Source organism: Cupressus sempervirens, chromosome 3 (assembly GCF_028749045.1).
Source record: "Cupressus sempervirens isolate cs-2001-9-10 chromosome 3, ASM2874904v1, whole genome shotgun sequence".
NCBI lineage: Eukaryota > Viridiplantae > Streptophyta > Pinopsida > Cupressales > Cupressaceae > Cupressus > Cupressus sempervirens.
The window spans coordinates 671,211,739-671,227,705 of NC_143120.1; the positions used below are offsets into that span (position 1 = coordinate 671,211,739).

The 15,967-nt window shown below is 37.4% G+C and overlaps 1 protein-coding gene across 3 annotated transcripts in view; it reads right to left on the reverse strand.

Moving 5' to 3' along the window:
* Positions 1-323: 323 nt before the first annotated feature.
* The window catches only part of LOC149568505 (uncharacterized), a 129,517-nt gene continuing 113,873 nt past the window's right edge, over positions 324-15,967 (reverse strand). For 2 of the 3 annotated variants that reach the window (XM_089821409.1, XM_089821412.1), the window contains one exon: positions 324-1,257. In XM_089821409.1, coding sequence (XP_089677535.1) covers positions 944-1,257 — 314 coding nt within the window. In that variant the 3' untranslated portion in view covers positions 324-943. The remainder of the gene's footprint in view (positions 1,258-15,967) is intronic. The other variant, XM_089821411.1, reaches the window with a different exon arrangement.

Below are 15,967 nucleotides of genomic sequence, written 5' to 3' on the forward strand. Positions count from 1 at the left end.
TCTCACTATCAAAATTCAAATCTAATTGGGATTAGGTGCCCCAATTACAACCTCGCCAGTTCATAGCTCCATAGCAAAACTTTTACCCCTCTTAAAATTAAAATAAATTATTGTTTAATAAAATATTTATTTATTTACATGCAATGCTTTATACAATTTTGTGTAAATACTATTTATATGGCACAAAGTTATATAATGTGTTTGCATTCATTTGCAACAGTGCTTTAGCCAACCTCCGATTCAAATGCCCTTGCAATTAGTTGTGCCGTCCATGCATATATCAGTGAGCTCCAGTTGTTCTTAAAAACTGTCACACGACTACATTATTCATAAAATATTTCGTTATTTCATAGATTTTGATGGTTTCACAGGTTGGCGGTATCAATGAAAATTGTAGTCACCATATTTTTGAAAAAACAACATATTTTTCAGAGGAAAAGTTATCTGCGAAACCCATTTCCTAATTTATTTATTTTTTGAGCGTGCTGCTCCTGTGCTCACAAATACCTCTGATGTTTCATGCACTCGATTATAAATAAAATATAGAATTCAACAATCTTGTACAGATTCGACTTTCAACAAGAACTGGAACAATCTGAAAGATGATTAAATGTTTTTCTTTTAAATTATACCGCTAGTCTTGGAAATCGTATCAACATAACAATCATTTTAGTAATAAACATCCTTCCTTCGACGTTGCCGCTTCAAAAAAATGTCTCGAACTTGGCATCCTTCCAGGAAATTGAAGCTTCCCGCAGCAGTTTACAGGCAATCAAAAATCAACTGTAACATTATAGGGAGGGATGTTGACATGTATAAAGTTAACGCATTCTGCAGAGTTTTAAAACCGTGCAACTAAATAAAAGCGGCGCTTTTCCATTGCTTTGAGGCGTATAAGTATTCACAAAAGAAAAACCAAAACTGTGACTGAATACATTTTCCATTAGGTGGTCGCGGTAGACTGATAGGTGGGAAGCAGTTGCGCAATGGGAAGAACAGCGCCTTCCAATGCTGAGAGGTGTTGGGAATCTTTCCCTTTCACAAACTGTGACAAGGTCAGATGTACGCACACTCTCATTCCATCCCCCATTTGCTCGGGCGATGGAAGTTTCCTGGAATATCCCATTACATAAATACTCTCAACTGGTTCGAATACTGCACGACTCCCAACTTCATTCGGAGGAGAACTTCTGAATAAGTACTCGATGCGATCACCTTCTCCGGTGCTCCCTTTCTCTGCAACACCAAATATGTCATCTGCAATTCAAGCATTTTATATTGTAAGGGAAACCATTCGTCCCTAATTTCGAAATCTATAATTGTTTAAGAAACATGGAAACTTATAAGTGGGTGGAAAAAATTAAGTCTAGAAAAAGTAAGTCATTGTAATGAACCCAACTGGCTCACGCCAACAATGCTGAACTAATATGTCTTGCAAATCTTTTTTTTTTCAATTTGAAAACTTAAATACAGGGAATATGCGGGAAAATAACTCACAGCTAACAGTGCCAGCTATCAAAATCTAGTTTGAACTTGCAAATTTAAAGACTTTAATATATGGGATTTTGAATATATTATCTTTTGGATTTTCAATGAACATGAAATGCTGAAGAAATATTACATGCAAATACAAGTAATGACTATGCGAGGCACCACTAATTAATTTGTAATCCACTGCTGCAAATTATAATTTTATTGTTCAGAATATTACAAATACACATATAAACCTGTATAAAGGAGTAATTGAACTTGCAGCAGACAATAGTGATATGCTCCTTCACAAATGCAGACACCCTCCCACAATCTCCCCAATGGCTGCCAGTATAGTGCCGTGACAATGCAGAAGATGCCTGCACTCCAAACGGCTGCTGCACAGAAATAACGCCTATCAATGGCGTTCTATGACACTACAGGACACCTATATTGGAGTTTGGATTCAACAACTGCCCATCTGTGACATCAAAACGGAACAGCCCGATGGGGTTTCCAATCACCCAGAATGCAATGCCCAGCAGTAAGGTAAAATCGCCCAGCTAAGAGTATAATAGCAGAACTCTGGCGTCTAATTTGCAGACAATAAAGACGCCTAGAAACAGAATTACAATCACCACAGAGATAGAACCAATGTATCAAACGCCTTAATTCAGGTATATTCAATGCCCAAACAGCAGAGATAATGGACACTTATTTGCAGAATTACGATGACCAATTAATGCAGATCAAAACCGCTCCAATCATTGGGATAAACAGATATATCAGATGCTAAAGAGCAAATAGAAGGAACATCAACAACAAGAGTAATGAGGCGCTCAAGATAGAGATCAATTAGGTCAAGTTTTCAGCACCAAGAATCGTCCTCCAGAACAGTAAATACAGTAAGGAAGACCCTTCAAAATTCAGATTGAATTATCAATTCAATTCACTATATCCCAGCAATGAATTGAATGCAAAATCCAGAAACAGAATGCAATTCCAACTTGCTATACAACAACAGTAAATGGACTCTCAGATCAAGAGGAATCAGTTCTCAAGAAAAATCTCTCTTCAAACCCTCACAAGAAATTATCAAAAAGCAGTAGACGAGATTAATCTAATTGCCTCATGAAGCCTCTTTTATAATGCACTTGACTTCTCCACTACACCTTTCATTAAAGTTACTTGATCAACACACCTGTCAATTAGAAGCTTCTATCTAATTCTTTTAAATAAATAACTTTCAAGCACATGGCTTCATGAAGACACTTTTCACTTAAGAGGCTTCTCAATTACATTCTCAATTGATAACATGAAATAAGATAAAGTCTTTTAATAATTAAAAGCCTCATAAATTGATTATTATTTAAACCCCTTGAATATCTATTGATGAAGATCAATTGTCAATGCGTCCACTACACTATTAAAAATAGAAACCACCTCAAAATAGAATTACGAAAAATTTTTTTGGCAAGTCTGTCTCAAAGACCCTTAAAACATACTGACAGCTCACGAGGGTAAGGTCATCTTGTTAGCTGTCTCATGCAAATCTGACTTCCTAGGCGTCTATCTCTCAAGTGCAGGCCTACCTCTAGTATGCTCTAGCTTCTCTATTAGAAATCTATCGAAGTTAAGGATCTTCTTGATGGCTTGTGGAAGAGCATCCCACTCAGCAGAGTGTGCCACACCATCATCCACGAATGGCACGGCTTGAGTCTTAGTACTGACTGCACCAGCCTCCAGTCTCAGGAAAGTAGGTTGTTGTTACCTATCATGTGCACCAGTATACCCTATCTTGTCAATCCTGACCTGGTCCTCTGCTCTAATCCTATCACCAACTCTAGACCTGTCATCCACTCACCTGTGTGAACTGACAAAACCATCTCGAGCAACTCTCCCTATCTTGACCTCTAGGGAGTGCAATATGCTGCCATGTATCCAATAACTGCTACAGCACATCGGCAACATGGTGCTAACCATGTGCGAGATCTCTCAGTGCCTCCCTAGCCTCTATCAATGTTAGAACCCGTGCCAACATCTCTATATCCGGTACTCATTGAAACTCCTGAATCATCAACACCCCTGTTGCCCATATTGCCAAACTAAATCTCAGGTACTTATCCCAAGCGGAGAAGTGCGACCTCTGCAAGTGTAATGGCTACCCGGAATAGATCTCTAAACCATAATATAACCCAATTCCCTACAAGCTCTCACTAGCCATGTTGAAGAATCGCTGTCTCTTTTGTCTTTATTCACCTTTTGTATTTTTTTTGTTTTTTCAAGATATATGATTGGTATTTCAGAATATAAGAAATACTGAATATGAGATTCAAACTAATTACTATACTCAAACCCACTATTAGCTTGCAATTTAATTAACTAGCAGTTCAATATTACAACTTAATTGCTTAATTACTCAAAGAAATCACAATGCATTCTGAAGACCTTATATATTGAAACTAGTTCCAGCAAACAATGTCAATCCACAATCTATCACCAACCCAAGGAATGGTGCAGCTAGCATGTCAACACTACCCAAGTTTGGATGCTGAACACCAAACAATGTGTCATCCTAACTGAAGTTGATAGCATGAATTTTTCAATGCTGAATGCAAGTGTGGTAATGCCTAAATGCAGGTATTAAAGGCACCAAACTGCAGCCCAAATTCCAATCGTCCTTCCCACAAACTTGATTGTAGACTATAAAGGGGTGAACACAACCTCAATGATGATCGCAGCCTTCAAACAAACCACCACTAGGGCAATTCAGACACCCAAAATGCAATGCTAAACACTAGTAATGACATCGCCCAGCTATGAACAAATACCAGCCATAACGGCGCCTAATTTGGAGAGAATAAACATCAAATAGCAGAGAGAATGGGTGCTTAATGACAGTGATATTAAACTCTAAAACTTCAGCACAAAATCGCCTTCTAAGACATAGTGAATATAGAATAGGGAAGACGCTCAAAATCATATTGAAGAAATAATTCAATTCACTACACCTCAACAATGAATTGAATGCAAAACTCATATTCAAAATGCTAATCCAATTTTCTATACAACAAAAAATTGATGCAGGAATCAAGAGGAATCAGTCCTCAAGAATTCACAATCTTCAATTCACCAAGAAGAAATATATCAAAAGAGAATGAATCTATTTCTTTCACGAAGCCACTTTTATAATGCAACTTGGCTTCTCCAATATGCCTTTCGTTAAAGATGCTTTATCAATACAAAATTTTAATTAGAAGCTTCCATCAATTATTTTAAATAAATAATTCTCAAACGCATAGCTTCGTGAAGACACTTTTCACTTCAAAGGCTTCTTCCACACACCATCGAATTATAACACTTAAATGATAAAGTCATTTATTAAGATAATCTTAATAAACAACTTATAATATAGAGCTCCATTAATTTACCCAATCAATCACTCTAAAGAAGCCAACACCTAGTGCCTCAGTTGTACTGCTGAAAATAGTAATTGCCCACAATTCACTTACTATAGATAACAAGTCAATCAGCAGAGACCCTCAAATCACACTGTCATCTCACGAGGGTTGCAATGATAAACTGACTAAGTGCAGCTAGAGGAGCCTGCTATAATGGGGACATTACAGTCTTCCCTCTCCAAGATTGCTTGTCCTCGAGCAATCATAATCTGACAACACATTGAACCCCTACCTCCACTATGACGTCATAGGAAAATATGTGATATGTCTCTGTCATCACTGAATAATTCCCATAAATACAACACCATCAGAGTAAACAGCCTAGTTAGTAGAACTGTATCAATGCCAATGTTGATGATGTAGAGACCAAACAACAAAAGGAAGCAACTTGATAGGAAGTCTCGATTTTCCCCCTTTCTTTGTACCAACTGAGCTACCATTCCAAACATCAGACTTAGGCATAAACAAACTCTACACCCGGTGAATATCCTACACATGGGGGTCAAATGTGAAGCTGTATGCACTCCTCATTGTATATTCCTCATTGGAATCCCAAACATTATCATCTGAACTGATAGACTACTATGAAGACAGCCTAAACTTCATCATAGTACTCCCACATAGTACAATTTACCCCTCCTTTCGGCCTCAAAGAATAGGTGTGTCCTATACCATAAAGTCCTTTGCACCAAAAGCAAAGTTGTCTTCTTCTCAATTGCTCACATGATACCTCATCATTCTTCCAAGCTGATTTTTCTTTTTCATTGGTAATTGGTGGGTGTTCCTCATCTACACGTGGATAGGTAGAAGGCTTTGAAGAAAAACTTCCTCAAGATGTGGATGAGTCAAGATCTCTAGCCTTTCTCATTGCCTCTCGCAAAGTAGGTGGGTCCAAGGACTTATCCTACACTCAAAGTGGCTCAACCAATCCCTCCATAAAAAGCATAACTCTCATGTGCTTAAAGATATATTAGACCATCACGGAAAGCCGAAGGAACTCACTAATCAAGGCCTCAAAGGCCACTTATCTGTCTCAACTGAGCTAACTACTAGAAGTATACCTCAAGATCCTTCCTATCAAATCACTCTATCAATCTATCCATGAACTTTTGATAGGAAACAATCCAATTATGGTGCAAAGACACTAACCCATGGTACTACCACTCATGAGTTACTCCATCCAAGTGCAGCACAACAAATCTAACGGCGTCCTTCTTAGTCATGGGATGCAATGCTAAGTATGTGTCAAGCTTATGGACCAAGCTTGAGTTGTCACCTTGTCACTACCATCAAAGCAAGATAAGGTCATTTTTTTGGTTGCCTCACACAAGTCTCTTTGTTTAGGCATTTGTCTCTCAAGTACAGGCCTACCTCTAGTATGCTCCCACTTCTGTGTGAGGAATCTATCAAAGTCGAGATTCTACTTGATGGCCTATAAAAGAGCATCCCACTCAACAAAGTGTGCCACAGCATCATCCACAAAAGGCACAATCTCAATCTCAAAAAAAGTAGGGCATTACGGCCTATCATATGCACCAATACAACCTATCATGTTACTCTTGTCATAAATCCTGGCTCAGTTCTCAACTCTAATCTTATCTCCATCTCTAGGCCTATCATCAACCCAAGACTCGTGTGAGTTGATAGAATAATCCCTGTAACCTCTCTCCCTACTCTGACCTCTAGGGAGTGCAATGTCAGACAACTGCTGCAACACATCAGCAACATGATTTTGACCGGCTGCAAGGACTCTGAAAGTCTTACTGACCTCTTTGGCAATGTCAGAACCAATCTAGCATCTTTATATCCTGTACCAACTAAACCTCTTGATCCACCAGCACCCTTGTCACCGATATTGCCAAATTGAATCCATCACCATGTGTAAAAGTGTGTCGTGTCCCCATTTTTGGTGAGCTTGTATAGTTGATTGAGTTAGTTCATTATAGCGACTCCTGTGAGCCAATAGTGTGATTTGGAGTATCAATTGTGGACTTACTATTTTTAGTACGTCAAATTCGGGTAGTCATATTTGGCAGTGTAGATGGTAGCGCTAGCAGTTGGTCATCACCTACATCAAATGGGCTATTTATTGCATGGGTCCGTATTTAGTAATTCTTTATTAAAAAATTTATTATTTATAATAATGTTATATAAAATGATGTGTTGGTGAAGCTTCTTAAGTGAAGTTGCATTTAGGAAACTTTGTGCCAATGGAGATTATATATATGAGCTCATTTTGATGGAAAAGCATCCAATTATTACTTTATTTTGCTGATTTGGCGAAATTATCGTAAGTTATTGATTTTGGTGCCCTTGTTGAAGTATGAGGGTTTTAAAGTTGAGAAGTGTTTTGGAACACTACTGAGGTAAACTGATTCAATTATATTTTTGTTATTATATCTAATCTTCCTTTAGTATTGACTATAGGTAGAAGATATTGTTGTATGGGGACTTAGTTACATTTCAATTTCCAAATTGGGAAGAGTTTGTGGTGAGTATTAGGGTAAGAATAATTCTAAAAATTGAATCGCACATGATCCCTGCCTATAGTACGATTTTAATTGCTGCAATTAAGTATTCATAGCTGAGTGATTTAACAAACACTTGGACGACTTGTATCACTACTTTGGTGTTATCATTGCCTACATGTTTGGCTTCTTCTGTATCTAATTTCAAATGCCTATGTTACCGCATGCAATGTCCCCATCTTTTTAGCCTCTTAGTGGAGTTCTTAGCCTTTACATTCTCCGAAGGCTAAGTGAAAAAATAAGGAGAAATTGATTGAATTAATTTCTTATAAAGTTAAATAAATTAAAATTAAAAGGTGACTTCATATTTAATTAATTTAATTAAAAGTGACTAAAGTTAATTAAATAAATTAAAAGAATCTTCTAGGAGGAATTAAATATTATTTTATTTCTTCTAAAAGGAGGTCCATCTATTGGAAGAAAAGAATAAATAGGGAGTGCAGCCTCATTGTTGAGCATTGAATGTGTTGTCATCTACTCTTATGGATAGCGTGTGGAGCCAAAGGTTTCTACAGTTGTTACATTAATTGTTGGGAATGAACACTCCCATTGATTTGCATAACTGAGGTCATGAAATATCTTCCAAAGGGTTGTGACTGTTGGAAAAGACAAATCAGTCTTTTCATTGTGCCAGATTTGTGGCCTAGGGCCAAATTTGTGAAGTAAGGAATAAGTTGGATATTGCTACAGTAACTTTGCTACAATACCGCTGCTACAGTGTCATCACTATAGTGATTTTCTAAAATAATTTGCTACAAGAAAATTCAATTTTTTGGAGCAATTCCAAGTGTTTATCTACACCATTTTGCATTGTTTGAGAGTAGATATTTAGGGCATTGGTAGGGTTTGTAAAATCTGTTGTAATTTGACTTATATCGGAGTTTTATATCAAAATTGTTTCCCTAATGTCTTATTCATGTAGATGCATATTTTCTCATTTATAGTCAATGCTCTATGTTTCAAAAAAATACAAAAACATTTGTTGTTGATTGTTTGGAGTTTTCCAAGCGTATCAATTAAAGTTTGGCATTTAGAAAGTAATCAGACTTTAGATCTGCAATATATATATATATATACCCCTTGTGTGCAAAGTGTTTGACAAAATTCTCAAGTTAGCAATCAGGAAATAAAAATCAGAACTGCACAAGATTTTACTGTGGTATAAGCGCTTGCTTACAAAGTGTTTAACAAAACATCAAACAACTAAATTAGAGAAGAATTTGATGTTTGATAAAGTTATAATCAGTTGGGGTTATTACATTGGTATCAGAGCTAAATCCTACCATCCTGAGGGCTTAGCAATCACATGCAGCCACGTGGGGTTGGCTCTCACAGATTTTACACTTGCAAGCGAGCTTTGTTTGATAGGGAACAAAATTTTGACAAGCAACCAGAGACCATGGGTGATAGGCAAGAGCGTAGCCTACCAAGAGACAATAGGAATGAGGATCAGGAAACAAGAGAATTTTTCAAAGAAATGGTTACAAGACAAGAGCGGATGGCTCATGCTTTGCAAGCACTCACCACCATGGTTTAGCACATGAACCCACAGGACAAACGAAATCAAGAACAAGGGGATAACAGGAGTGCAGTGGGATCCCCTAGAGCTCATAGAACTCTTTCCAGAACAGCAGACAGGCCTACATGTCCTACCTTTGTTAGAGAGGAACCAGTACAGGAGCCAACAGAGGAAGCAGAGGATGAGGCATTTGTAGATATTCTTATGGCTGCTAATGATGAATGAGAATTATTGGCACCGCAAGTATGGGAAAGAATGACTTTTGAGAGGTTTGTGAAACAAAGAAGAGAACACTACCATGCAGTCAGACAGAATAGGAGACCTCGTGGCAAAGGTAATGAATTAAAGCGTGCTACAAGGAAGCTTTCCTTGACTACATTTGATGGGAGTAGCAAAATGATAATGCAAGCTTGGATTCACAAGCATGATACATTCTTAGCACTAAGACCTATGACAAAAGTGGAGGCAATAAAATATGCCATGCTAGATTTAGAGGGAGCTGCACATGATTGGTGGTACTGTGGGATGGTTACCCTTCAACATACCCAAGTGACTTCATATCAAGACTTCGTGGATAAGTTGGTAAAGAGGTTTGATAAGAAGGATCCAGAAGTCTACTTCAGGGAGTTGGTATAGCTGAAACAAATAGGAAGATTAGACTATTTCATTAGTGACTTTTAGAGGCTATCCATTATGGTGCTAGATATATCAAATAGGAGATTGGTCTTGTTCATGGAGGGATTATCCAAACCATTGAAGGGTTGGGTAAAAACCTTTGATCCATTCAATTTGCAAGAAGCGATTAAGAAGGCTAGAAGTATGGAACAAGCAGCCCCAATAAATGAATTTCAGTCAAAGAGTGCATCATCATCTAGCAAAGACAAACTATTCTTCAAGAAACCTGAGAGGAATGAAACAAAGGCTGAAAATAAAGATAAATCATTTGCTCGTTTAGATAGAGAGACATTGAATTGATTTAAGGAAGAAAAAACTTTGTTTTTATTGTAAAGAGCCTTATGACATGAACCATGACTATCCTTTGAGGCCAAAGGAGAAAGTAAACAGGGTTATGTAAGCTTATTATGAGGATTCTGATTCTGAAAATTCAGAGCAGCAATCTAAAAATGAGGAATCAATTGAATAAAAGGAAGGCACAGATGATAAAGGTGATGAGAAGACTGAGGGTAGACTTAAGGAGGCTCGTCTCACTAGTGTACAATAGGAGGGATCATTTAGGATGAGAGGGCTATTGGCTAGTCAGTAAATTATTACTTTGCTTGATACAATTGTTACTCAAAATTTTATTGATTCTAGATTGATTGAGAGGTGTGGGATACATACAACAATTTGAGGGTCTGAGAGTGAGGGTAGCTAATGGCTACATCCTCAAATGTGACAGGAAGATTAATGGACTACCCCTAAAGATCAACAACTTTGATTTCAAAGCGAATTTTTATGTTGTTAACATAAGTGATACAGATTTAGTTCTTGACATGACTTTGTTACATGATATAGGGGAGTTCACTCTCAATTTGAGAGATATTGAGATGAAGTTTTAGTCAGAAGGGAAGACCCACATACTTACAGTCATTCGTTATACCGGGTTTAGGATGATGTCTTGCAAATGCATGGAGAGCTTGTTGAGATATCACGTGGTTGAGTGGGCAGCCTGTTGCACTTTAATGCCATCACAGGGGCAGCGAAAATCAGAATATCTCCCAAACATACAAGAATTGAGAATCAAACACTACAAGGTTTTCATTGAAATACCACTAGGTAGACCTCCAGATAGACGTATTGAGCATATTATTGAGTTAAAGGAGGGTGTTAAACCCATCATGATCACACCCTATAGGCATCCAAAGATATTGAAGGATGAGATTGAAAAAACCATCAAGGAACTACTTGCTATGGGGCACATTAGACCAAGTAAGTCTTCTTTTGCTTCTTTTGTGGTTTTGGTGAAGAAAGATGTTACTCTTAGGATGTGCATAGATTATAGGGTCCTAAACAAGAAGACTATCAAAAATAGGTTTCCCATTCCACGGATTGATGAGTTATTAGATGAGCTACATGGAGCATGTTTCTTCTCCAAAATTGATTTAAGATTAGGCTATCATTAGATCCGAGTCAGAGAGCAAGATATAAAGAAGACGACATTTAGGTGTCATTTTGGCCATTTTGAGTTTGTAGTTATGCCCTTTGGACTAACTAATGCTCCAACTACTTTTCAGTCTACAATGAACAAGGTTTTTCGGCATCAGTTGAGGAAATTTGTGTTATTCTTTTTTGATGACATCCTAGTGTATGGTAGGACATGGGATGAGCATGTGCAGCTCTTAGACACTATGTTGAGCATTCTAAGAAGGGAGTCCTTGTATGCAAATAAGTTTGAATGTGATTTGGGATTATCAGAGTTATTATCTCTAGGTCACATTATCAATGCTCAGGGAGAATGCATGGATCCTGAAAAGATTCATGCTATTATTGAGTGACTTACTCCAATGAACTTGACACAATTGAGAAGATTTTTGGGGTTGTGTGGGTTGTACAGAAGGTTTCTTAGTGGATATTCCAGGCATGCAACACCCTTGATGAACTTGATGAGAAAGGGGGCTTTCTTATGGACTCTTGAGGCATAAGAATGTTTTGATAAATTCAACGAATTGATGGCTTCTTGTCCAGTTCTAGTATTACCAAATTTTAGCAAACCTTTTGAGTTGCATTGTGATGCATCTGACGAAGGTGTTGGAGCAGTGCTTCTACAAGACAAGCACCCAATTGCTTATGAGAGTACAAAGCTCAGGGGACCTGAGAGGAGCTTCAACATTTATGATAAGGAAATGTTGGCCATAATGCATGCTTTGGCCAAATTCAAGCAGTATTTAGTGGGTAGAAAATTCAGCATAAAAACCAACCACAATAGCCTGAAACATTTTCTTGGGCAATGAGATCTTAATGACAGGTAGCTGAAAAGGGTAAGTGAATTATAGGCATATGATTTTGATATTACCTATTTCAAGGGGACAGAATGTAGTAGCAGATGCCTTGTCATGAAGACCCCACTTGATCTTGATGACATGTATATCAGAGGATTGGAGACATTTGATCCTTGCAGAGTATGCAAAGGATACATGGGCATCGAGATTCATAGATGGATCAATCCAAAATAGTGATTTTACCCTTGTGAATGAGATCATCATTTACAAAGGGTGCATTTATTTGGTGCTAGGGTCAGAGGTGAGGAGAATGGTGTTGAGAGTTTATGATGACTCACCTATAGCAAGACATCCAAGTTTTTAAAAAACCTTCCGACAGATTCGTGAGCATTTTTCTTGGAAAGGGCTCAAAGATGAGGTATTGCAATATGTTAGAGTGTCCTACTTGTCAATGAAATAAACAAGAGCACTCTTACCTAGCCGGCTTACTTAAGCCACTTCCAATTCCTAACAGGAAGTGGAAGTGTTTGTCCATGGACTTCATTACAGGACTACTGAGAACCCAGGGCAGAGATTGTATATATGTTGTTGTTGATCGGCCTACAAAGTTTGCCCACTTCTTCCCAATCACTGCTACATACACTGCTACGTAGGTGGCAGATTTATTCTTCAGAGAGGTATTTAGGTGGCATGGCTTACCTTGGAGCATTGTTAACGACAGGGACAACAGGTTTATGAGTCACTTCTGGCAGGAGTTGTTCAGATTGTGTAGGACAAAGCTCACTCCAAGTACTAGCTACCACCCCCAAACAGATGGTGAGATAGAGACAGTAAACAAATGGGTAGAGTGATACCTCCAAAATTACATAGCAAGGCAATAGAAGGCTTGGGCTAAGTGGATATATCTATGTGAATATTGTTATAATTCCACTTATATCATGTCTATCCAAATGTCACCATTCATGGCATTATATGGATGAGGCACCCAAGTTCATGGATTTGTTGCTATCAGATAGTAGAGTTCCCAATGCTGGAGACTTATTACAGGAGAGCCATGACATTGTGAAGGCTCTTAAGGATAAAATCACTAAGGCACAAAATCAACAGAAGCAGTACGCTAATCAAAAGAGGACTGAGCGGACTTTTGAGATAGGCGATATGGTATATTTGATGTTGCAGCCTTACCGCTAGTCCACTCTCAAGAAGAGTGGTGCCGAAAAACTTAAGCCACATTATTATGGGTCTTTTAGGGTGATCAAGAGAGTTGGAGAGGTGGCTTATGAGTTGGATTTGCCGACAGAGAGCAGAGTCCATAATGTTTTTCATGTGTCACGTCTCAAAAAGGCGTTAGGACACCAGATTGTTCCTTCTATAGTGCTACCAACCTTGGACGATGAGGGAAAATGGGTTTTAGTACTAGAAGCTATCATTGAGTTTAAGGAGAGGAATTTGAGGAAATTTACTATCAAGGAGTACTTGGTGAAGTAGGACCTGTCACTAGAGGATGCCACTTGGGAGAGTGAAGAAATTTTGCAGCATCCAAAGTTGAGATTGCTTGGGGACAAGCAATTTCAAGAGGGGCGAATTGTAATGTCCCCATCCTTTTAGCCTCTTAGTGGAGTTCTTAGCCTTTACATTCTCCAAAGGCTGAGTGGAGAAATAAAGAGAAATTGATTAAATTAATTTTTTATAAAGTCATTAAATAAATTAAAATTAAAAGTAGACTTTATATTTAATTAGTCTAATTAAAAGTGACTAAAGTTAATTAAATAAATTAAAAAATCTTCTAGAAGGAGGGATTAAATATTATTTTATTTCTTCTAGAAGGAGAGGTCCATCTATTGGAAGAAAAGAATAAATAGGGAGAGTCGTCTACTCTTCTAGATAGCTTGTGGAGCCAAGGGTTTCTGCAGTTGTTACATTGATTGTTGAGAACGAACACTCCCATTGATTTGCATAATTAATGTGGTGAAATATTTTCCAAAGGGTTGCGATTGTTGGAGAAGACAAATCAATCTTTTCATTGTGCCAAATTTATGGCCTAGGACCAGATTTGTGGAGTAAGGAATAAGTTGGATATTGCTACAGTAACTTTGCTATAATACCGCTGCTATAGTAACTTGCTACAGTACCGCTACTATAGTGATGCTGCTACAATGATTTGCTACAATTTTGCTCCAGGAAAATTCATATTTTTGGAGCAATTCCAGGTTTTTATCTACTACATTTTGCATTGTTTGAGAGGAGATATTTAGGGCATTGATAGGGTTTGTAAAATCTGTTGTATTCTGATTTATATCAGAATTTTATATCAGAACTGTTGCCCTAATGTCTTATTCATGTAGATGCATATTTTTCTCATTTATAGTCAATGCTCTATGTTTCAAAAAATACAAAAACATTTGTTGTTGGTTGTTTGGAGTTTTGCAAGCGTATTAATTAAAGTTTGACATTTAGAAAGTAATTAGACTTTAGATCTGCAATATATATATCCCTTGTGTGTAAAGTGTTTGATGAAATTTTCAAGTTAGCAATTAGGAAATAAAAATCAGAATTGCACAGGATTTTACAGTGGTATAAGAGCTTGCTTGCAAAGTGTTTGACAAAATGTCAAACAACTGAATTAGAGAAGAATTTGATGTTTGACTAAGTTATAATCAATTGGGGTTATTACACTGCAACTCTAGGCACATATCTTTGGGTTTGGGTTTGCAAATTCTGGGCAACGATTTGTGTTTTCCTGAGGTCTATGTTTTGGGTTGAAGGCACATGTATATGTTCTAAGAGACTGTCGTCTTTCCCGTGGCAGAGATTGTATCTAATTAATACCTACAATTACTTACATTAGGCCTGCGTCAATTTTCATAGGCCTACAACCTACTTTTAGGCATTGCGATTTAATAATCAGGTCCAGCAACTTAGAATTTTATCCCCACATTTCAAAATTCAGGCTCTGCACATTTCACAGGAGCCCTACACTTGTTGTATTGGCCCGTGGTTTGATCTGAGTAATCTGCAATTGGTTTGGAGGATTGTGTGGGGGCTGCAAACAATTTTGGAGCACTGGGAGTCCTGGGAAGCCTACAACCAATGTTATTGAAACTGGAGGTGTGCATTGTGGCTGGCAATTTGGAATTACACATCATCCAGGGATAACAGGTTTCTTGATATTTGTAAAGACAATTTTAATACTGTTAAAGCTAGTAATAATATATTAGGCTGGAATTTGTCCATGTTGTCAACTGCTGCAAGTAACATTACATCAGGTTTAGAGATAAATTAATTGTAGCCTGAACTGAATGGTCATGATTAGCAATTAGCTATGTTTTGTGGAACCGTTTATTATGTTTTCCTTCATATCTGACTGTGCAAATCTCATTAAATGAATAGAGAAGAAATTACTTGCATTACCAGAATTATATCCAATTTATGATAATTTATACCCACCCAGCAGTGATTAGTTATTTCCATATTCCAATATTGTGTTTGAAATTTAGCAATAAAAAATATTTGGTATAGTGAACCGGTGGGGGTTATTACAAAGTGAGACCTCTACAAGTGTAATGTCTACCCAGAATAAACATCTGAGCCATGCTGAAATGCAATTCCCTGCAGGCCAGCAAGAAACTGCTTTGATACCACTATAAAGAGCCCCATTGTTTCTCACTAGCAATGTTGAAGAATTTGTATGTGTTTTTTTTGGTATTTTGTCTTTGTGCAAATTTATAAAAAAATTTCAAGATATGATGATTGGTATTTCAGAATATAAGGAATCTTGAGTATGAGTTGCAAAACTAATAGCTTTGCTCAAACCCACAATTAACTTGCAATTTAATTAACTAGAAATTCAATATTGCAACTTAAATACTTAATTAATGAAGGAAATCACAATGCATTTAGAAGAGTCTGTATATTGAAACCAATTGCAGCAAACAATGTGAATCCACAATCTATCACTAACCCAAGGAATGGTGCAGCTAGCATGTCAACACTGCCCAAGTCTGAACACTGAATGCCAAACAATGTGCCATCCAAACTGAAGTTGATAGC